General features: G+C 47.6%; 2 protein-coding genes across 2 annotated transcripts in view; one reads left to right on the top strand and one right to left on the bottom strand.

Moving 5' to 3' along the window:
- GLIPR2 (GLI pathogenesis related 2) overlaps nt 1–16,937 on the bottom strand; it is a 52,959-nt gene extending 36,022 nt beyond the window's left edge. Inside the window, exon 1 of the mRNA XM_065584105.1 lies at nt 16,602–16,937. Within this exon, the coding sequence (XP_065440177.1) occupies nt 16,602–16,614 (13 nt within the window). The 5' untranslated portion in view covers nt 16,615–16,937. The remainder of the gene's footprint in view (nt 1–16,601) is intronic.
- On the top strand, nt 1,469–3,961 carry LOC135981460 (uncharacterized). Its single transcript, XM_065584104.1, has 2 exons — nt 1,469–2,400; nt 3,395–3,961. The coding sequence occupies exons 1-2, from the start codon at nt 1,824–1,826 to the stop codon at nt 3,868–3,870; spliced, it is 1,053 nt and encodes a 350-aa protein (XP_065440176.1). The 5' UTR covers nt 1,469–1,823; the 3' UTR covers nt 3,871–3,961.
- Nucleotides 16,938–23,614: the final 6,677 nt, after the last annotated feature.

Genomic DNA, 23,614 nt, shown 5'->3' with positions numbered 1-23,614 from the left:
CTTCCTTATTTCGATCTTCTGAGGGTTTGGGGGAGAACAGCAGCCTTTGGCCCCCTCTCTCACCTTCATATTTCTTTAGGGGAGCAGCTACATGACATCTGGCCCTTCCCTTGGGGAGGAGAGTGGGGAAAGGAAACTCAAAGGGGGAGCACCATGGGATGAATCTTCAAAAGGAGTTGGAATTTCTACCTTGCCCACTCACATCCCTGGATTTCTGCTGCACTATGAACCTAGAACTATGAAATACTCCTTCAGTCCCACTGCTAGCACTTATGTGACTTACCTCACTCTGGGGTAAGATAACACAGAACACTCTGGAGACACAATAGAGCCCTAAAGGCTGGATCATACGGGCCTGTCACAGTTTTTGCACCAAATGCTACCTCTACTGCTATGATGACCTTCCTGAAGGTGGGCACACTCTTAGGTCTGCATTGCACATGTACAAAATAGCACACTCTCCCCCACCCAAATTTCTGATTCTCCAGTGTATATGAAGCAGTGATTATGTCCAAGTCAAACGCACACAAGCAAAGGCAGAAACTACCACTGTGTTAATAAATAATAATAATAATACCTCATGTTCATATAGCGTTTTTCATTACTAGATCTCAAAACAATTTACAAAGAGATAAATTTCATTACCTCCATTGTACAGATGGGCAAACTAAAGCACAGTGTTGAAGTGACCTGCATAAGGTCACCCAGCAAACCAGTAGTACAGTTGGGAATAGAACCCAGGTCTCAATCCTAGTCCAGTGCTCTGTCCACTCGGCAACACTGCCAGAAGACTCATTTCTTGGATGAATAACTTTCACCTAATTTTAGTAAAGGAAAATTTTTCGTGGTGCCTTATTAACTTGTTGAAAAAACCCAACAGTTTCCCTTTGGATTAAGAGAAAGCAACAAAGAGAGCATGTTTTGAAGTTCTACTTTATGAAGAACCTTGAGATAGAACTGCAGACAAGTACAGTCTGTCTTTCTCTTTTAAATTGCTCGGATATGTTTGCTCTGAGCATTTATCAGTTTTGAGCATGGGTGGGCTGCACTTAACCTTCAATAAACAAGAAGAATTAGAGATATGCCACAATCTACTGCAACATTGGTGAGTCTCATGTTTAAAGGACAAGTGCTGTGCAAAATTAGAGCCAAATTCTGCACTCTCTTACACACCATGCAGCTCCTTTGACTTCAGCAGGGTTACATGGAATGCAAGACAGGTTTTGGCTTAAAGCATTTTCTGCTGGTTAGGAATACTGCATTTTGATTTTTTTTTTAAATATAGCATCTCTAATCCTTTGTTTGATTTAGGGCTTTTCCACACAAGGAACAGACTAAAAGCACATGTGTGTGTTTTTAACTGGGTTAAGTAGCTTGATTTTAAAAAGCACTTTTTTTAGTCTATTCCTTGTATAGAAAGATCCTTAGGCCTGGTCTACACTAGGCGTTTATGTCGAAGTTAGCGCCGTTAAATCGAATTAACCCTGCACCCGTCCACACTGCGATGCTATTTAGTTCGACATAGAGGTCTCTTTAATTCGACTTCTGTACTCCTCCCCGACGAGGGGAGTAGCGCTAAATTCGACATGGCCATGTCGAATTAGGCTAGGTGTGGATGGAAATCGACGCTAATAGCTCCGGGAGCTATCCCACAGTGCACCACTCTGTTGACGCTCTGGACAGCAGTGCGAGCTCGGATGCTCTGACCAGCCACACAGGAAAAGCCCCGGGAAAATTTGAATTTGAATTCCTTTTCCTGTCTGGCCAGTTTGAATCTCATTTCCTGTCTGGACATCGTGGCGAGCACAGCAGCACTGGCAACGATGCAGAGCTCTCCAGCAGTGATGGCCATGCAGTCTGGGAATAGAAAGAGAGCCCCAGCATGGACTGATCGTGAAGTCTTGGATCTCATCGCTGTGTGGGGCGATGAGTCCGTGCTTTCCGAGCTGCGATCCAAAAGAAGGAATGCAAAGATCTACGAGAAGATCTCTAAAGACATGGCAGAGAGAGGATACAGCCGGGATGCAACGCAGTGCCGCGTGAAAATCAAGGAGCTGAGACAAGGCTACCAGAAGACCAAAGAGGCAAACGGATGCTCCGGATCCCATCCCCAGACATCCCGTTTCTACGAGGCACTGCATTCCATCCTCGGTGCTGCCGCCACCACTACCCCACCAGTGACCGTGGACTCTGAGGATGGGATACTGTCCACGGCCGGTTCCTCAGACATGTTAGGGGACGGGGAAGATGAGGAAGGAGATGAGGAGGGCGAGGCAGTTGGCAGATCTCACAACGCTGATTTCCCCGACAGCCAGGATCTCTTCATCACCCTTACAGAGATCCCCTACGAAGCGTCCCCAGCCATTACCCCGGACACAGAATCTGGTGAAGGATCAGCCAGTAAGTGTTGTAAACATCTAAACATTTATTTTTAACAAAACAGGAATATTAACAATTAAAAGAATGGGTTGTTCATGATTAGTGTGCCCTAGGCGCTTAACGGTTTAGTAAGGGGCAGTGCAAGTTTTGAAAAGAAATCTAGCAATGTCCGGTTTTCAGTGATTGTCCTGCACAAGCCGCTCTACTGTGTATTCCCTGCTACTGCAGCTACAGTAAAATGCGGTCTATATGTGCGGGGATAGAGCAGTAATCCTCCTGGGACATCTCGATGAAGCTCTCCTGGAGGTAACTTGAAAGCCGTTGCATGAGGTTCTTGGGGAGAGCGGCCTTATTGGGTCCTCCGAAGTACGACACGTTGCCGCGCCACGAGATTATCAGGTACTCGGGGATCATTGCTCTGCACAGCAGGGCGGCATACGGCCCTGGTCTTTGGAGGCTTTCCCGGAGCATTCTCTCTTTGTCGCTCTCGGAGATCCTCATCAGGGTGATGTCGGCCATGGTGACCTGCTTTTAATTAGGTAGGGGAATGTTAGTGTTGGGACTGCTTTCCCGTTCCTTTACAGAACTGTCACCGCTGGTTTGCAGCCACGCGGTGGAGGCGGGAGAGGGGCAGCCGAAAGGGATCATTCCCGGGGACAGCCGCGAGGGGGTGGGACAGGGGCAGAGTTCCCGCTTGCCGGATTGCTGGCAGCAGGGACTGACATTGATTTAAATGTGAAATGAGGCCAGTGGTAATATAAAAGTTTTAAACTGCCACAAGTGTACGGCTTACCATGTCTGCCTGCAACAGAAATTCCGTTGTGCTGCCTCGCTTCTCAAATGTGCTGTTCAAGACCCCAGGCACAGAATGCGAAGGCCGAGAATTCGACCTTGTGCTGAGTGCGCATGTGAAAGGTGCTGTGCATGGTCTTGTTCACAGAGAAAGACTATGTTCTTTGTTCACAACTACATTTATCTTTCAGAGGAATTCACTCCCTTTTTCCCATTTCCACAGCCCCGTCTGCGACTGTCTCACAACCTAGCCTGGAATCACACTCCCAGAGGCTAGCGCGGATTAGGCGTAGGAAGAAGAGGACACGGGAGGACATGTTCTCTGAGCTTATGGCCTCTTCCCAAGCCCAGGCAGCACAGCAGACCCAGTGGCGGGAGAACTTGACCCGAATGCACCAAGCCAACATGGATCGGGAGGAGAGGTGGCGGCAGGAAGACCAGCAGGCGACTCAAACGCTGCTTGGACTACTGAGGGAGCAAACGGACACGCTCCGGCGCCTTGTGGATGTTCTGCAGGAACGGAGGCAGGAGGACAGAGCCCCGCTGCAGTCCATCTCTAACCGCCCTCCCCCGCCACCAAGTCCCATACCCACCTCACCCAAAGTGCAAAGAAGGAGAGGCGGCAGAGTCCCTGCTAACTCTCACTCCACCCCTGCAGAGAGCTCTAGTAGCAGAAGGCTCTCATTTCCCAAAATTTGAAAAGTTCTTTCCTTCCCGCCTGACACAAGCCCACGTCCAAGTTTCACCTCCCAATGCCATGTGTAGTTGATAATAAAAAATTCGTTTCTGTTAACTACTGTTTCAATCATGTTCTTTTGGAGGAGGAGGGGAAAGGGGGTTGGAAATTGGACAGGACAGTCTCCTTTGGCAGGGTACATAGTCGGGGGCAGGCACAGCAGCAGGGCATATACACAGTGCAGTGATGCAGTGACTAGTTGCCCCGGTTAGTCTGGGAGGTTGTTTTGATGTAATGTTGGGGGGGGTGGGTTGCTCTGTGACTTTGTGGCGGGGGAGGGCAGTTACAGATCTTAAGCGCCGGTCCTTAGACAGGATCACAGAGCCACACAGCATGGGATCTGTAACCGTCCTCCCCCTGCCACAAAGTCAAATAGACCTCCCATACACACAGTCCCGATCAGGAGGGGTGACAGGCTCCGTTGAAACAAGCATCCCACCGCAGCGGAGCCTGTCAATCCTTGAGTTTAGAAGCTGCATTCGCATCACAACACTAGACCCGCCCCGCACCACAGTCTGCGTCCCAGTTTTAAAAAATTCCCGCTAAAACAGTATTAAAGAAAACGGTGTGCTTTAACAAAGTAGAACTATTTTTATTTCGACACGTGTGTTGGAGGGGGGGTGAAGGGGGTATGTAACTGGATAGGATAGTCAACATTACCTGGGTAAAGAAACGGGGGCAGGTTTAGCTTCTCAGTACACAAACTATAAAATCACAGGTTACCCTGCTCACTCAGGAACTTTGCTTTCAAAGCCTCCCGGATGCACAGCGCTTCCCGCTGGTCTCTTCTAATCGCCCGGCTGTCTGGCTGTGAGTAATCACCAGCCAGGCTATTTTCCTCAACCTCCCACCCCGCCATAAAGGTCTCCCCCTTGCTCTCACAGAGATTGTGGAGCACACAGCAAGCTGCTATAACAATGGGGATATTGGTTTCGCTGAGATCACAGCGAGTCAGTAAGCTTCTCCATCTCCCCTTGAGACGGCCAAAAGCACACTCCACCACCATTCTGCACTTGCTCAGCCGGTAGTTGAAGAGTTCTTTTTCAGTGTCCAGGGCGCCAGTATAGGGCTTCATGAGCCAGGGCATTAGCGGGTAGGCTGGGTCCCCGAGGATGACTATAGGCATCTCCACATCCCCAACAGTTATTTTGTGGTCCGGGAAGTAAATACCTTGTTGCAGCCGTCTAAACAGACCAGAGTTCCTGAAAACACGAGCGTCATGAACCTTGCCCGGCCATCCCACGTAGATGTTGGTAAAACGTCCCCTGTGGTCCACCAGTGCTTGCAGCACCATGGAAAAGTATCCCTTTCGGTTAATGTACTGGGTGGCCTGGTGGTCCGGTGCCAGGATAGGGATGTGAGTTCCATCTATGGCCCCACCGCAGTTTGGGAATCCCATCGCTGCGAAGCCATCTATGATCGCCTCCACGTTTCCCAGGGTCACTACCTTTGGCAGCAGTACATCAACGATTGCCTTCGCTACTTGCATCACAACAACCCCCACGGTAGATTTGCCCACCCCAAACTGGTTCGCGACTGACCGGTAGCTGTCTGGCGTTGCAAGCTTCCACAGGGCTATGGCCACTCGCTTCTGTACACTCAGTGCAGCTCGCAACCGGGTGTCACTGCGCTTCAGGGCAGGGGACAGCAACTCACAAAGTTCCAGGAAAGTTCCCTTCCGCATGCGAAAGTTTCGCAGCCACTGGGATTCATCCCAGACCTGCAGCACTATGCGGTCCCACCACTCAGTGCTTGTCTCCCGTGCCCAGAATCGCCGTTCCACGGCATCAACATGACCCATTGCCACTGTGATGTCCTCGGCGCTGGGTCGCCTGCTTTCTGACAGGTCTGTGCTACTCTCAGACTTCAGGACATCACCGCGGTGCCGTAGCCTCCTTGCCTGACTTTTCTGCATCTGCCTCAGGGAAACCTTTATGATAAGCTGCGAGACGTTGAGAGCGGCCACAACTGCAGCGATGGTCGCAGCGGGCTCCATGCTCGGAGTACAGTGGCGTCCGCGCTGTCAATGACTGGAAAAGCGCGCGAACTGTTTTCCCGCCGGCGCTTTCAGGGAGGGAGGGCGGGAGTGATGGACGGATGACGACAGTTTCCCAAAAGCACCCTCGACTCATTTTGTTACCCAGAAGGCATTGCCGGCTACACCCAGAATTCCAATGGGCAGAGGGGACTGCGGGAACTGTGGGATAGCTGACCACAGTGCACCGCTTCGAATGTCGACGCTATCACCGTTAGTGTGGACGCACAAAGTCGAATTACTGTCCTTAGTGTGGACACACACGTTCGACTTTGCAATATCGATTACAAAAATTCGATGCAAGTAAAATCGAACTACTCTCGTAGTGTAGACAAGGCCTTAGACAATAAGAGGAGATAACATTTCTAAGATCTGCAATTGCCCTAATGTTCCTGAACATCAGGAGAGGAGGGATAGCTCAGTGGTTTGAGCATTAACCTGCTAAACCTAGGGTTGTGAGTTCAGCCCTTGAGGGGGCTGTATAGGGATCTGAGGCAAAAATCTGTCTGTGGATTGGTCTTGCTTTGAGCAGGGGGTTAGATGAGATGACCTCCTGAGGTCCTTCCAACTATGATAGTCTATGAACATCTTGTTGATAACAACAAAGACTAATTCATCATCTCCTGTCTATCCCCTCTGGTCCTGTAAAACATACAAACACAGAAAATGAATTATCATTTTGGTAGCCTGTGTGCATCTAGTGAACTTGTGATACTTTCCTTAAGAACTAGAACAAGGCAGTTGCAACAAGTGTTGCAAGACATTTTGTATAACAGCTTCACAAAACAGTGACATGAATTTTAGCTCACTTTAAGATGTATCTCACTTTGCATAAAGAAATCGAAGACATTTGAATATTTCCAAAAGTTGCATTTATCCCACATTACTTAATGAGAAAAATGACATTTGCTTCTAAAGCTGTAACCGTGTTTAAAACACATTTTTAAAAGTGATTTGTTTTTCTTTTGTAATCATTTGTATTCTTTTTGGATCTTATCAGTTATTTATTTGTTGTACTGGCTCAACTGGCAGTACAACCTAGGATACTCCTAGTGCTCACTCACTTCTCACGGATACAGTTCTTTTGTTTTGAATTCTGACTCATATTTACAGAAGGATATGTAAGATGATATACAACAGTGGTTTTCAAACTGCAGGTCAGACCGGACCTGCTGCTGGCCCCTTCTGGGGCACCGCGGGGTCCGCAGTGCCAGGACAGGCAGGAAGCCTGCCTTAGCACCCCCACTGCGCCACTGCCCGAGAGCTGCCCGAGGCAGTGCTGGGTGTGACGGTACCTCACATAAAGCTTTATGGAAATATGCTTAGAATGTGTTTTATGCTACATATGCCATGTAACATATCTCTGTAAAGGTTATGATCTACTGAATGTATTAATCCTATTTGTATGCATGTATCATTTTTGTTTTCGACGTTATGAATGTTGGCAGTGAACTGGCTTGATTTCTAAATAACCTTAGTAGAGCATTTGGTCAGTTCCTGGAGAAAGGAATGTTTAAATTAAGTATCTAATCAAGAAACACCTAAAGGACAATGGATCTTGGAATGCTCCAATCCACATAAGAAGTCTATTTGAGGACATTCAAGGTAGCATGTAAACAATGGTGCTACCTGTAAAAACTGTGAGTCATGCATGGACATGTGACTTGCCCAGGTGACTCCTAAACTCCATCTTGGAGCTGGACTTTGCAGGAGTGAGGAGGGGGTCTCCACCCACAAGAGAAAGTCTATTTAAACCCCTGGGAGACCCCTCCATTTTGTCTTCAGCTAGCTAAAGAGAGAGCCTCTCCACTCCCCAGGATACTTGAAAGAAACTGGAACAAAGGACAGTGTGAAAGGGGTGTGAGTGATTGCTGGACCCAGGCTAAAAGAAGATTAGTCTGTAAAAGGGAGCATTCTGGAACCGGTGAGGATCTTATCTGTATTCAGTTTGATTAGACATAGATTTGCGCATTTTATTTTATTTTGCTTGATGACTTACTTTGTTCTGTCTGTTACTACTTGGAACCACTTAAATCCTACTTTCTGTATTTAATAAAAATTACTTTTTATTTATTAATTAACTCAGAGTATGTATTAATACCTGGGGAGGCAAACAGCTGTGCATATCTCTCTATCAGTGTTATAGAGGGCGAACAATTTATGAGTTTACTATGTATAAGCTTTATACAGGGTAAAACGGATTTATTTGGGTTTAGACCCCATTGGGAGTTGGGCATATGAGTGTTAAAGACAGGAACACTTCTGTTAGCTGCTTTCAGGTAAACCTGCAGCTTTGGGGCAAGTAATTCAGACCCTGGGTCTTTGTTGGAGCAGACGGGAGTGTCTGGCTCAGCAAGACAGGATGCTGGGGTCCCGAGCTGGCAGGGAAAGCAGGAGCAGAAGTAGTCTTGGCACATCGGGTGGCAGCTCCCAAGGGAGGTTCTGTAATCTAACCCATCACACCGGGTTTACAATGGTGCCAGTGGCCCTTTGCTTATAAGGGGCCCCAGCCTGCTCCGCTTGCACTGCGCCCGGGGATCTCACTGGTTGCCCCCACCCACCACTTGCGCCTCTCGGCCTGCCCGCCTGCCGGCTGGCTGAGGGTTTCTCTCGGCCCTCTGGCCCCATCCGCCTGCTCCTCTCTGCCCCCTGGCTGGACCCCAATACACCTCTGGCTCCAGGCAGTCTCTGCTTCCCATTACCTGTGGGGACCCCAGAGCTGAGCTGCCTGGGACTGGTACAGAAGCCCTGCCAGTCTCAGCCAGGTGGGGGTGGGGAGAACAGTGTGGGGGGCTTGGCTGGGCCCCTCCAGGCAAGTGCGTCTTGAGGGAGCCCTGCCAGGACAGGCCCTGGCTGATCATGTCACTCCCAAGGGGCCAGAGCGATTCTCCACCCCGGGACCAGCCCTGGCTGCGCTGCCATCTCAGCCCGGCAGACACAGTCGCCTCCCAGCAGACCAGGTGAGTGTGGCCGGGAGGCAGGGCGTGGGGGAGTGGGTCTCTGGGGTATGCGTGTGGGGGGGGGAGGGATGGGCTGTGAGGGGCGGGGAAGATCTGTGTGTGTTGAGGCACTAGGGAGTGGGGGTTCTGAGGGGGCGCTGGACAGTTGTGGTGGGGCTGTGGGCAGGGGGGCGCTCGGCAGGAGTAGTGTTGTGCAGGGCGCTGTGCATTTATGGGGTGGGGGGCTGTCAGGGCTATATCCCCACTTTGAACTTTAGGGTACAAATGTAGGGGCCTGCATGAAAAACTTCTAAGCTTAACTACCAGCTTAGCTCTGGTTCGGCTGCCACCATTTCAATGGATTCCCTCCCTGGGAAGCCTTGAAAAACCTTCACCCATTCCCTGGTGAAAACAAATCCAAACCCCTTGGATTTAAAACAAGGGGAAATTAACCATTCCCCTCCTTCCTCCCACCAACTCCTGGTGAATCAGTTCCAACCCCCCCTGGGATCTACAACAGGGAGAAATTAACCATCCCCCCTCCTTCCTCCCACCAACTCCTGGTGAATCAAGATCCAAAACCCCTTTGGATCTAAAACAAGGAAAAATCAATCAGGTTCTTAAAAAGAAGGCTTTTAATTAAAGAAAAAGGTAAAAATCATCTCTGTAAAATCAGTATGGAAATTAACCTTACAGGATAATCAAACTTAAAGAGCTCAGAGGACTCCCCTCTAGTCTTAGGTTCAAAGTACAGCAAACAAAGATAAACACTCTGGTAAAAGGTACATTTACAAGTTGAGAAAAACAAAGGAAAACTAACACGCCTTGCCTGGCTATTTACTTACAAGTTTGAAATAGGAGAGACTTGTTTAGAAAGATGTGGAGAACCTGTATTGATGTCTGGTCCCTCTCAGTCCCGAGAACGAACACACTCCCAAACAAAGAACACAAACAGCCTTCCCCCCCCCCCAAGATTTGAAAGTATCTTGTCCCCTTATTGGTCCTTTAGGTCAGATGCCAGCCAGGTTACCTGAGCTTTTTAACCCTTTACAGGGAAAAGGATTTTGGAGTCTCTGGCCAGGAGGGGTTTTATAGTACTGTACACAGGACAGCTATTACCCTTCCCTTTATAGTTATGACAGGGGCGCTGGACATAATGGGTCCAGGGGGCTCTGGCCATAGGGAGTCGGGCAGGGTGTTGGGCGGGGGGGTGCTGTGTGGCATGGCATGGGCTTGCCCCTGAGGAGAAGGGGCATACTGGCAGCACAGGGCCAGGTGGGCCACTGTGTGTCTGGCAACTGCCGGTTTGTAAATAGTGGCCTTGCACTGGGCTGGGCGGAGTGGGGCCACCCCTGCCACGCTATGCCCCATTGCTTCTGGCTGGCCCCTTGCTCTGAGGACTGACCTCCCTGTGCCATGTACCATTGCCTCCATGGGGGCCCACAAATATGTTTGGCGCCGGGCCCACAAAAGATTAATCCAGCCCTGGCCCGAGGTAAGCCCGTGCCCTAATCCCCTGCCTGAGCCCTGAGCCCCCCCAACCTAGAACCCCTTCCTGCACCCCAAGCCCCTCATCCCCAGCCCCACCCCAGAGCCTGCACCCTCAGCCCAGAGCCCCAACCCCCTGCCTCAGCCTAGAGCCCCTCCCACACTCCAAACCCCTCCGTTGGGTCATGGGCATCAACAATTTTCTTCAACTGGGTTGCCAGAAAAAAGTTTGAAAACCACTGATATACAATATCTACTGAGTCACTCCTTATTGAATCTCCCCCAATGTGATGTTATTTTATACCACATTAACAAGATTCCTTCAAAGAACAGTTAGTGACAGATCTCCGGGCCATCCCCTCTGCTCAGGAGTAGAGAACACTCAAATTAAAAAAGCCTTTCTCAGAGCCTGGAAAGTGGGTAGGGGGAGGGAGAGAAGGGAAGTGCTATTTTTGCAACATTCTTCCACCCCTTCAGTGGTAGGGTGACCAGATAGCAAGTATGAAAACTTGGGACAGAGTGTTGCGGGTAATAAGCACCTATAAAATCAGGACATCTGGTCACCCTATTCAGTGGGGACCGTTAGAAGCTTATTTATGGGTTCTCAGCAAGGATCAGGCTCCTCAGAGCCTAGGGGTGGGGCTGGCAACCAGTTGCTCTCTGAAACATCATTACCAGATGGCCCTACAGACATCCAAGTGGGAGTTATTGGGAGTTAATGCTGCAGAGTCCCTGCACAGCTGCAAGTGCACAGCTGCAGGGGATTCAGCCATTAGGAATCTTGCAGAGCAGCATAGAATTGCCTGCCCCTGGTGTGGTCATTTCTTGTCAAGAAGCACTGAGAGAGTCTTTTCCTTTCAGATCCCCAGGATTCATGGAGTTGAAAGACTGCCCCAAATATTGTCCCAAAAGGAATGATTTCCTGAAAATGTAGGCAAAATTTGGGGAGTTTCCCGACCAGTGTATCATTTTCATGGGAGGGGATGTTCTAGTCCTGACAGGGGAATATTGCTATCATGTTTAATGTTCTAAAATTACTAAGCGAGAAGGCGGTCTGACTGCTAGGCTAGGAATTTAGAAATATCGCTACTAGGGCTTGAAAAATCCACTCACCCACAGCAAATAGCAATCTTTGCATCAATTTCTGCAGAACCTCAGCTTACATTTTTTTAAATGCCCTTAAAGTTTCAAACAAAATCTTCTAAACATAACCCCATGCAGTGACATGTGTCGGCAGGCTCAGACAGATGGCTCTATCGCCCACACCACTGTTTGGGAGCAGGGCGAGCGCAACTACCTCTGTAAAGGGGGAACATGGCTGGCATTGCAGATAAGACAGGGGTGCTCAAACTGGGGGTTGCGAGGTTATCACATGGGGGGGGGGTCCTGAGCTGTCAGCCGCCACCTCAAACCCAGCTTTGCCTCTAGCATTTATAATGGTGTTAAATATATTTTAAAAGTGTGTTTGATTTATAAGGGGGCTGCACTCAGAGGCTTGCTATGTGAAAGGGGTCACCAGTACAAAACTTTGAGAACCACTGAGATGAGGTGCTCGGTAGGAGGGGCACAGCTGCTGCTGTTAGGAGTAAGGTTCTTTGGCCAGCCTGTGACTCTGAACTGAGTGAATCACTGATTTTTTTTTTTTTTTTTTTTTTTGGTTCCATGGGCAAACTGGAAAAAAAATGTTCATTTCAAACAGAAACAACTCATTTGTTTTTTCTCAAAACAAAAAAAGTCATTTGGGTTGAAATGGAACATTCGGAATGTCAATTTGAATTGGCATTTCCAAAACAAACTGTCAAATCAAATCTTCATTTCCTTCCTGAAATGTCGATTCAAAACATTTCAATGTTTTCACAATTTTTGTTTTCTGGCTTTTTTTTCCAGGTCAAACTGTTTGCCACATTTGACCTGAATTCATAAACAGTTTGGGTGCCTCCAAAAATGCATTTTTTGGTAAATTTACTCTTCATTGGGGAAAAAAAATGGTCTGGTTCTATGTAGCTCCTGGAGCAGAAAGCTCTGCTTGTATGGGGGCCTCCTGCCAATACTGCCCCATCAAGGGCTGAGTAGGGGGATGGATGGAAGCCTCCTGCCCTATCCTCCCACCAGAAGGTTGTATGTGTAGGGCCAGCACAAATCAATTTGTTGAGAAGGTAAGGGCTGTTTAGCATTGACTTGTTATAGGGAACTCAAACTGATTTAGTTTGTAGCTGGTGAGGAGGTAGCATTAATTGAATGATTTGGTATTTGGGATGAGCAATGCCATTTGTGGAGCACATTACATTTGTACAGGAGTTGGATATTTACCTAAAAAGCTTTACAAATATTAATTAAGCTTCACAACATCAGATATATACTAGGAATCAGTTCACCTATCATCGAAATGCAGCCACCTCTGTATGGAACACACGGTTATTTAAAGAGAAAAGACCACAGAATGGTTCAGGACAGGAAATGAAGAATACTACATCAAATTGAAATTGCACAGAGAAATTAGTCAGTGAATGTAATTGTCTAAGAGGGAACAGGGCAGAACATAGGGGTCAACACCTCTACTCTTATTGTATGCCTGGAAGATTTTTAATAATAGATGGTCAGGATCTCCCGTGATGCTGGAACAATTTGTATAGTGGGGTACTGAGAGTCATTGAACCAAACTGTAAACCCTGTATGTGATAGAAACCACTTCAAGCCAGGGGTTGTAGCGGCATCTATGAGGACCTCAGTTATAGATCATATCTGAATGTACCCCCAGCAACATACACTGCCCACTGATAGCACGCTGGGTCACCCAGTGTTGATTCAAAAGGAGGAGTACCACCTATTAAGTAACCAAAGAAAATCCACTTCTGGGATGTATTTGTATAATGATTGTCTAAAAATTACACCCACAAAAACTATCAAGATTGGCAAACTAACAAAAACCAGTAAGAGACTGGAAGTAATTTCAGAATAAAAACCACAACTGACTGACGCTCAGTAAGTGTCAGGGAAACATAATCTGTTATTTATTACAGAGATTAATCTCATCATCCACAGAATTACCAGTATTCAAACATGGACCATGTCCATGCCAAGATAAACAGATTTTAATCAAATTCTAATTGGATTGCACCTATTTTGATTTCCACCACTTTTGCCCAATTAAACATAATCTTTATTGGTGTAACACTGGGTTGTTAATTTATCTGACAATTGTCCTTTTTATTCTACTAGCATAAAAGGGTTATTCCAACCTAAAAATTATATACCGTATTTTCCGGCGTATAAGACGACATTTTAACCCAGGAAAATCTTCTCCGAAATCGGGGGTCGTCTTATACGCCGGGTGCTGAAACCTCCGAGCTGAATCTGCGGCACCACATATGTCTCCCGGGCTGCTGCGGCTGCCTCCGCTCCCTCCCGCCCTGACAGGAGCGTGGGAACCAGCTGCGGCTGCCGCGGAGTGCCCGGGCGGGGGGATCCCTACGGGGAAAGGGAGCCACGATCCGCACGGGAGCAGGCCAGGGGCGGATCGGGGCGAACAGCGGGGGGCGGGAGGGCATCTTGCCCCAAGGGGTGACGGCTCCCGGACAGAGAGAGTGAGCGAGCCGGGGACCATCGAGGCTCAGCTGATTAAGACCACGCTGAGCGAACACAGTCCCGGCTCCAGAGACAGCGCTGAGCCCTATCAGCTGCCGAGCCAGTGCGCCGGACGCCGTGTTGTGCGGGAAGCCAGGCAAGCCGGGTCCCCTGCAGCCCCAGCCCGCGGGGCCCAGAGGGCTGCGAACCAGCCCCACATGTGGGGGGAGGGAGGGCACTGCCACGTGCCCAATCGCACCGGACACCGCACCATGGGGGAGGGGCTGCTCTAGTCTGTGTGTAATGTGCAGGCTGGCACGGCACCGACCCTGCGGCGAAGTGCGGGGCGGGGGGGAATTAGCCGGGCACGTTACTGAAGTCCAAGCCCATGGCCAGAGCTTGTGCAGCGCAGCCCGCTCGCTTCCAGGGCTCCTAAGTAGCCAGCGCGCCTCTTCTGGTGCACGTCCTGGGCAGGGCAGCCCGAGCGGCTGGCTCTGCTTGTAGGTAACCAAGGGGCGGACTGGCTTGATTTGGAGCCGACTGTTACAGCTCTGCGGAAGCACAGGGCTGGGAGTCTTATGGGAAGTGCAGCAGGGTGGCCCCAGGGAAGCGCTGCGCTAAATGAGAGCAGAGAGGCGGGAATCCCGCCTTTTAATGGATGAGAGCGCGCAGCCAGGGCCGGGAATAAATGATTCTGGGAATAAACCCAGAGCTAAAGAAGCGCCCTGCGTATGCGCCAAAACTTGTCTCTTACACCCTGTTGGCTGGGGGGTCGTCTTATACGCCCAGTCGTCTTATACGCCGGAATATACGGTAGTTAAATTTGGAAGTGCTGAAACAGGATAGGAATTTAAATCACAAACATATTTACTAAGGACCTAATCCATTTGAAAACATCTGTAGCCTTCAGAGCCATGTGACTACAAAGAGCACTCACATTCTAGCCTGTAACATCTGACATAGAATGTATGTATCCTACCTCCCTCTACTGGATGGATTAAGTCCTGCTCAGGTTTTTGCAATTGTCTCACCTTTTATGACCAGATTTTCTAAAGACCTCAGCACTCAACATGATAAACTGTTTGAAAATCTAATCCTAATTATGAGTGCTGAGTGATTTTGACAATATGGCATCTGGTGTATGGTCTTCCAAGGAGTAAAGGCCCAATTCAACTCCCAATAAACAGGAAGGTCAAAAAGCCCCACCATAACTGACAGCTAATGAAGATGTTTCTTGAGCTTAACTGGGAGAGGCTTGCACTTTTAAGAACTGAAAGTCCTCTGTTCTAGTTTCTAGCCCTATATATGTCATTTATTGATGACCATCCATTGTTTGCTGCCAAAAGAAATGATTCAGCTTCACAGCAGCGAGCAGTGGGAATATGTAAATAAGCTCCCCCATTTTTCTCAGAACAGTCAATATCCCCATGTGAGCAAGAGAGTTACAAGTGTTCTAGTGTTGGAGTAACTTCTCGTGTGTGTCTGCCAGGGGACAGAATGATTGAGGCCTGGCCTGGCCTGGCCTATGCTCAGACTATTTTTTTTCAAGTTACTTATTTGTATTAGAAGGAACTTCTGTTCCATCATCTAAAAACTATTTTACTGGAGTCAGAACTCCTCTTCTGCTATGTTTGGTTCCCAGGTCCTGTCAACTGTGTGTGTAGGCAGAGCATTAATCTTTAAATTGCATAATGCCCTTCTTCCCCTTCTCTGAGAATTTCAGTGAGAGAGTTTAGTATCTTTGGGGCATGAGCCCTTTCAAATTCTTCAGACTAACAGATATAAAATCAACCAGGTAAAACTCATATCCCCTCATTAATAGACTCGACTGATCATAATAAGCAAATCTCCATTGGCTCCATAAATCTGATAACTAATATAAAGACACCATGATGGGCCTAGGCCCAGTTCTGATCTCACGCACACTGGTGTAAAACTAGTGTATTTCCAGTGACTTCAGTGGAATTTGTTCTGATCTACACCAGCATAAGAGATATCAGAATCATATTGACAGAATTTGGCCATGCAGAGGATGACAGCTGTGGAATGTCTAATGCAACAATTTATGGCAGGCAGAGGGGATAGATTTCATCCTCACAACAGGGAGGAGGATACACAGCTGTGAAACCTATGAACCCCGCAAAGCCAGAGACTATATTCTGCTGAATTGTAGCTAAAGGCTGATCCTAACAGTTTCCTGAATATGGTCATCTAGGCAAGAAGTACTTAACTTAATGCAATAAGCATATTTATAACTACATGATTTGCCTCAGTTATGCTTACGGAGCCACTCACCAACTGCAGTTTCACAACTAAGGTGCTTATAATTATAAATATCGTGCTTCAAGTACTGTGTAGCTAGTCTAACTGCATACATCAAAACAAAGCTACCTTAAATATTAAAGTCACCATATATAATAAGGTAACTGGTTTTATCTTATAAATTCTATACAGTATTTTAAAATCTAATGAAAACATTCCTTTGTCACAAAACAAAGAAACTCCTCCTGGATTACTGTATGCATAAAAGCAATCAGCTCCTACAAGACAAAGCCACTACCATTTTTGCAATTCTTAAACCATCGGGAAGGATTTTTGCATACAAGCTTTGTTTACATAATCTACAGATTAAGTATTCACAACAAGCTCTGTATAAATATTCACCAACCTGACTTTCCCATGACCTCGTTCTTGATTGTTACCTGAAGCTGCTTCTGTTGACTTAGTTACTCCTATAAGAATTAAGATGTGTTTTGAGCTGACTGTAATTTTCTTGTAGAGAGCCAAGCCTGCAGAGACTGTCTGCAGAGCTGACAGTGCTGGAGTGAGCTCACAGCACACTGAAGTGTAACTACACCCTTTCATGAGCCTGCCCATGCCTTATAAGGAATAAGGCAACTTTTTTTCTTAGCAAGATTCCGGCTTATGGTCAGGGGTTATTTATCTTCCACAGAAACCAAGCAGGTCAAAAACCACCATGTGGGTTTACATGCCAATTTAGTTTAGTAATAACAGACCATTTCTGATACACTAAGTTGTTACAAACAAAATACTACACCATATGTGAACTGGCACAACAGGCTTCACAACAGTACAACAATAAAAAAGAAGCTAATTTACTTTAAATGGGGTAATGTGTCAACTTAATTAAGGTAAAAATAACTAGGTATTTTAGAGTGTGACTGGTGTCTAGAGGGCATGGGTGGTGTGTATGGTAGGCAGGGGGAGGCCTCCTCAAACAGCTTAGCGTGGCCCCGCCAACCCTCCACCCCCAGGCCAGGTCCCCCATGCAGTTCCCAGCGCTCTGCCCTGGCTGGCTGGCCTGCCTCCCACACTCAGAGCTCAGGGTGGCTGGTGCTGAGGCCGCGCCGCCTGGTGCACCAGGGCTGGGGACACTGCAGCTGTGCTAGCCAGCACTCTGGGGCTGGCCGCCCCGCTCATGGGGCTGGGGGTGCTGTGGCCACACCGCCCGGCCACCCAGAGCCTGTATAAACAGAAGAAATAAGAATGTAAATCTAGCAAAATTGCCAAGTCATTGTATAAATGGATTTTGAACTGGGGAGTCATCCTATCACATCCCTCATATTAAAGTTTTCATGTCTCCTACTGGTTTTACACTATCCCCTCAAACAACCAGTTGTTGTTTTTTGTTGCTGTTTTTTTCTTTTTGGTACATAGAAATTCAATTATGAACATTGAGCACTAAGGACCTTTCTTTCCTATGTTTGTAAAGCATACTACACATCTCTGGCATTATCTAGATAGTGTACCTAACTTTACAGATCCAACAAGAGTTTGCCTTATATTGTGCAGTATATTGATACTTATCTTCAACTCCTTTGAGGCTGAAAAGTGATGTCCTTTTAAACAAAAACAAATTTTCTATTGCCTTGAAATACATTCACAGAAAATTAGCAATGAAAAGACCTTTGAGGTCATCTAGCTTAGGGTTACCATATCTAATAAATAAAAAAAGAGGACCCTCCACGGGCCCTGGCCCCGCCCAATTCCCCACCCCAGCCCCGCCCAACTCCGCCCCTTCCCTGCCCTAACTCCGCCCCCTCCTCCCTCCCACTCCCATCCACGCGGAAAGGGCTGCCCGAGCGCTACCGGCTTCACGGTTTGCCGGGCAGCCCCCAGACCCTGCTCCCCTGGCCGGCGCTTCCCCAGCGCAGCTGGAGCCCGGGAGGGGAAGCGCCCAGCCGGGGGCGCAGGGTCTGGAGGCTGCCCGGCAAACCATGAAGCCGGTAGCGCTTGGGCTTCGGGCAGCCCCCTTGCCTCCGGACCCTGCGCCCCCAGCCGGGCACTTCCCCTCCGGTGGCGCAGGGTCCGGAGGCATGGGGGCTGCCCGAAGCCTGTAGTGCTCGGGCAGCCCGGCTCTTAAACAGAGCTGAAGAGTCAGGGGAGGAGCAGAGCCGCTGCGGCCGGAGGCTCTGCTCCTCTCCTGACTCTTCGGCTCTGTTTAAGAGCGCTCGGGCAGCCCGGCTACCGGCTTCGGGCAGCCCCCATGCCTCCGGACCCTGCGCCCCTGGCCGGGCACTTCCCCTCCCGGGCTCCGGCAGCGCAGGGTCCGGAGGTATGGGGGCTGCCCAAAGCCCGTAGCGCTCGGCTCCGAAGAGTCGGGGAGGAGCAGAGCCACCGCGGCTGGAGGCTCTGCTCCTCCCCTGACTCTTCGGCTCTGTTTAAGAGCCGAGCTGCCCCAGCGCTACCGGCTTCGGGCAGCCCCCATGCCTCCGGACCCTGCGCCGCCGGAGCCCGGGAGGGGAAGTTCCCGCCCAGCGGCTGGGGTCCGGAGGCAAGGGGGCTGCCCGAAGCCGGTAGCGCTGGGGCAGCTCGGCTCTTAAACAGAGCCGAAGAGTCAGGGGAGGAGCAGAGCCGCCATTTTCCCGGACATGTTCGGCTTTTTGGCAATTCCCCCCGGACGGGGGTTTGAGTGCCGAAAAGCCAGACATGTCCGGGAAAAAGAGGACGTATGGTAACCCTAATCTAGCTCACTCCTGGAGCCAATGTAGTGTATTTGCTAGGGCTTTGTTGCATATAGTTTAAGGTCTCAAAAAATCATTAGCCTTTTCTCTAGCAAGATCTAGTTTACTACAATCTTACTGTCAAGTAGTTATTTTTTGTTGGTATTGTTGTTATTCAGGCTATGTTTTCACTTTAATATCATTCATTTATTCCTATTTGAGCCAACCTCTATCACCCTACATTCTTCTCTTTCCTTGGTTTTTAAATCCTTCAGTTGTTGGTGGACTTATGTTCTGACCTTTGGCTTAGCTTAGTCAAACTATACACAGTTGTATGAGATACACATAGTCTAGTGTTTAGCAAACAGGACTGAGAATCAGGAGCATAGGTTCTATTTACCTGCTGTGTTACTGGACAAGTCATTTAACCTCTCTGTGCCATAGGGTTCATATTCACTGCAAAAAAAAAAAAAAAAAAAAAAAAAAAAAAAGACCTGCGGCAGCAAGTCTCAGAGCTTAGGTCAACTGACCTGGCATGGGTAGCACATAAGCCGCCTGTTGGGGGAGTCTAGCCCCCAGCCCCACCTCCTCTGCCCCTGCCCCTTCCGCCCCCATTCCCCTGCCGGAGCTCCGAACCCCTCCTTCCTCCTCACAGCTGCCGGCTCCACTGCACCAGGCTCGGGCCGCACTACCTGAGCACCCTGGAGCGCTGGGCACCGTGGCCCCAGTGCCCGGAGGCCCTAACCGCTCCGAGTCCCGGCCGCAAGCCAGCTGCCCTAGCCCCAGCACCAGCCTGCTTCCAGGAAGAGGAGCAGCCTGCCTGGGCTGGGGCCAAGGGAGAAGCAGCAAGCAGGAGTGGGCCTCGAAGGGAAGCGTGGGCAGAGACATGCAGGCCTGTTTGGGGAGACTTTGCCTCTCCCAGCTACCTGGGCTTGTGGGGATCATACTACAGGGCTAAAATAGCAGTGTAGCTGTTCCTGCTTGAACTAGAACCCAGGCTCAGATTCTGGGCTTCAGTTGACCCAGGGTCTGAGACTTGCTGATGTAGTTTTTTTTTTTTTTTTTTGCAGTGTAGGCATACCCATAGTTTCCTCGTGAATTAAATGGGGATAAATACTTTACTTATTGCCACAGGGTTATTGTCAGGCATTAAATGTCTGTTTTGCACATTTATTGGATAATCTAGATCAGTGGTCTCCAAAGTGGCCCTGCCAGCCCTCCACCCCCAGGGGGTGCGCAAGAGGATCCTTGGGGGTGCGCGACAGGAGGAGCGCTTTTTTTTTTTTTTTTTTGCTTCAGCAGTTCAGGCGGGAGTCCGAGCGCCTTTTTTTTTTTTTTTTTGCTTTGGCAAAAATGGTAGAGCTGACGTGGCAGGGGGTGTGTGCTCAAAATTTTTTACTGATAGGGGTGCACAATCAAAAAGTTTGGAGACCACTGATCTAGATCATCTGGAAACAAAGAACATAGGTCATACTTAGAGGATGGGGGTGAGGGGCTTTCTCCTGGAAAGCAGAGACTCTGAAAAATATTTGGGGGACAGGGTGGATAATCTGTTGAACATGAGTTCCCAATGTGATGCTGTGGTCAAAAGGGGTAATTCGATCCTTGGATTCATAAACAGGGGAATCTCCAGTAGGAATAGAGGTTATTTTGCCTCTGTATATGCCACTGGTGCAATTGCTGCTGGAACACTGTCCAATGCCTGAGTCCACAATTCAAAAATGATGTTGATTAATTGGAAAGGGTTAAGGGAAGAGCCATGAGAATAATTAAAGGATTCAAAACATGTCTTAGACTCTAGGAGCTCAATCTATTTATTTTAAGAAAGAGACGGTTAAGGGGTGACTTGATTACAGTCTGTCAGTACCTACACAGGAAACAAATATTTGATAATAGGCTCTTCAATCTAACAGAGAAAGGTATAACACAATCCAATGGCTGGAAGAAATTCACTAGAAAAATTCAGACTAAAGACCAGGGATAATTTTTTAATAGTGGGAGTAATTAACCATTGGAACAATTTACCAGTGGTCGTGGTGGATTCTCCATCACTGACAATTTTTAAATCAAGTTTGGATTTTTTTCTAAAACATATACCCTAGGAATTATTTTGGGGAAGTTGTATGGCCTGTGTTATACTAGATGATCACAAAGGTCCCTCCTGGCCTTAGAATCTATGACCTGATCAGAGAATCTTAAACTATGGTTAATATTTCCTCATAAATCAGTCCCTCCATATTGGTAACCTTTTTTGCTCTTTCCGGAATTCCAAATGATCTATAACTATTTGTTTAGCTGCCCAGAACTAAGTATGCAGAATTCCAGGTGCAGTCTCACCAGATTCATGATTCACCTTCTTGGTCTATGCAGGGTGTCCATAATTGCACTGAACTCTTTTCTGCCCGGTTCCATTGTAAACTTTATAAACTAGTTTGCCATGTTCTATAATGCTATCCAGGTCTCTTTCAACACTGCTGCTTTCCTATTGTCTTCCTCCCACTGAATATCTATGTTTCATATGTTCCTCCCTGCTGCATTAGTTTGCATTTTTCTAAATGTAATCCCATTTGTGCAATTTCCTGATCATGCTCTTTATTTCCTTTAGTATTATTTCTTGTTCCTCAGTGAAATATTTCATTTTAGTACAGTCTTCAATTTAACCACTATGCTGTTTAATACCTCTTTCTTATCATCCTTATAAAGCATGTACCTAACACGCACCTCTACATTTTGGTCCAGTTTATACTTTAAAAAAAAAAAAAAAAAGTTGTCCTTGCTTATCCCATTTTAAAAAACAGGTTCAGCCTGAGATTCATTTAATTTATTTTGCTTTGTCACTATGGGCCTCACAAAAGTCTAAACTGGCTTTTTCCCCCAAAAATTTTTCCAGTAATCGTTAACACCAAAACAGCTTTATAGGTAGTAACAACGCTGATATAGACAAGGCATCAGCAATCAGTGGTGTTTCAGCCATTGTGTTGAATGGACTTCCTCTGAACAGGTTAAGGCCTGGTCTATGCTAGGAATTTACATCAGTATAGCTACATCTCTCAGGGGTATGAAAAATCCACATTCCTGAGATATGTAGCTATACGAACCTAACCCCCAGTGTAGACAGTGTTAGGTCGACAGTCAACCTGACTACTGCCTGTCGGCGAGGTGGATTACCTACGCCAGGGGTAGGCAACCTATGGCACGTGTGCCAAAGCGAGCTGATTTTCAGTGGCACTCACACTGCCTGGGTCCTGGTCACTGGTCCGGGGGGCTCTGCATTTTAATTTAACTTTAAATGAAACTTCTTAGACATTTTTAAAACCTTATTTACTTTACATACAACAATAGTTTAGTTATATATTATAGACTTATAGAAAAAGACCTTCTAAAAACATTAAAATGTATTACTGACACACAAAACCTTAAATTAGAGTGAATAAATGAAGACTCGGCACACCACTTCTGAAAGGTTGCCAACCCCTGACCTACGCCATCAAACTGGGACGATGTATCTAGTGGGGTCTCACAGGGATCAGTCTTCATCTAGTACTATTCAATATTTTCATTCATGATTTGGATAATGGAATGGAGAGTATGCTTATAAAATTTGCAGATGACACCAAGCTGAGAGCAGTTGCAAGCACTTTCCAGGACAGGATTAGAATTCAAAATGACCTTGACAAACTGGAGAATTGCTCTGAATTCAACAAGATGAAATGCAATGAAAATAAGTGCAAAGTGCTTCATTTAGGAAGGAAAAATCAAATGCATAACTATGAAATGGCTAAGTGGTAGTACCGGTGAAAAGGATCTAGTAGTCCTAGGGGATCACAAATTGAATGAGTCAACAACGGCGATGAACTTGGTATGTAAAACACAGGAGATAAGTGTCCTGTTCTACACTCTGGTGAGGCCTCAGCTGCAGTTCTGTGTCCAATTCTAGGCATCCCACTTTAGGAAAAATGTGGATAAACTGGAGAGTCCAGAGGACCGCAACAAAAATGATAAAAGGTTTACAAAACCTGACCTATGAAACAAGTTTAAAAACACTGTGCTGTTTATATTTGAGAAAAGAAGATGGGGGAGGGGACCTGATGCTCATCGAATATGTTACGGGTTGTTATAAGGAAGATCATACTCATTTGCTCTCCATTTCCACTGACAGTAAGGCAAGAAGTAATAGGCTTAGTCTGCAGCTATGGTGATTTAGGTTAGCTATTAGGAAAATCTTGCTAAATATAAGGGTAGTTAAGCTCTGGAATAAGCTTGCAAGGGAAGTTGTGGAATTCTGTCATTGGAGTTTTTTAAGAACAAGTTAGACAAATCCATCTGGTGTAGTTTAGCGCAGAGGTGCTCAACCAGGAGTATGTGTACCTCTGGGGGTTTGCAGAGGCTTTCCAGGGGGTTACTCCTGAGGGCATTCTGTGCCAAAAAAATAAAAATTCTGCACACAATATTTTAAAATTCTGAAAAATTCTGCAAGTTTTATTTGTCAATAAGTAAATGCAGAGGCTCCAGTACACGAAGGTGGGAGATAACCCTGCAGCCTCCCCACCCCCAATCCCAGGGACACAGACTAAGTGGTGAGGCTGCACCCGACCCTGATACAGCACAAGGCCTGGGCCCGCTCCAGAAACCCCTGGGACCCTGCCACTCTGAGCCAGATACGGGACAGGCAGGCTCAACCAGGCAGGATCTAAGTGTGGAGGATCCAGGTGAGAGG

This window comes from Chrysemys picta, chromosome 2, assembly GCF_011386835.1.
Source record: "Chrysemys picta bellii isolate R12L10 chromosome 2, ASM1138683v2, whole genome shotgun sequence".
In the NCBI taxonomy this organism is placed as follows: Eukaryota; Metazoa; Chordata; order Testudines; family Emydidae; genus Chrysemys; species Chrysemys picta.
The sequence above is the reverse complement of the archived record's forward strand: the minus strand, read 5'-3'. Positions and strand labels throughout refer to the sequence as shown.

Coding starts and splice junctions, on each gene's coding strand:
- LOC135981460 (XM_065584104.1), top strand. CDS start 1,824: ATGCAGAGCTCTCCAGCAGTGATGGCCATGCAGTCTGGGAATAGAAAG. Junction 2,401..3,394: donor ATCTGGTGAAGGATCAGCCA/GTAAGTGTTGTA, acceptor CCATTTCCACAG/CCCCGTCTGCGACTGTCTCA.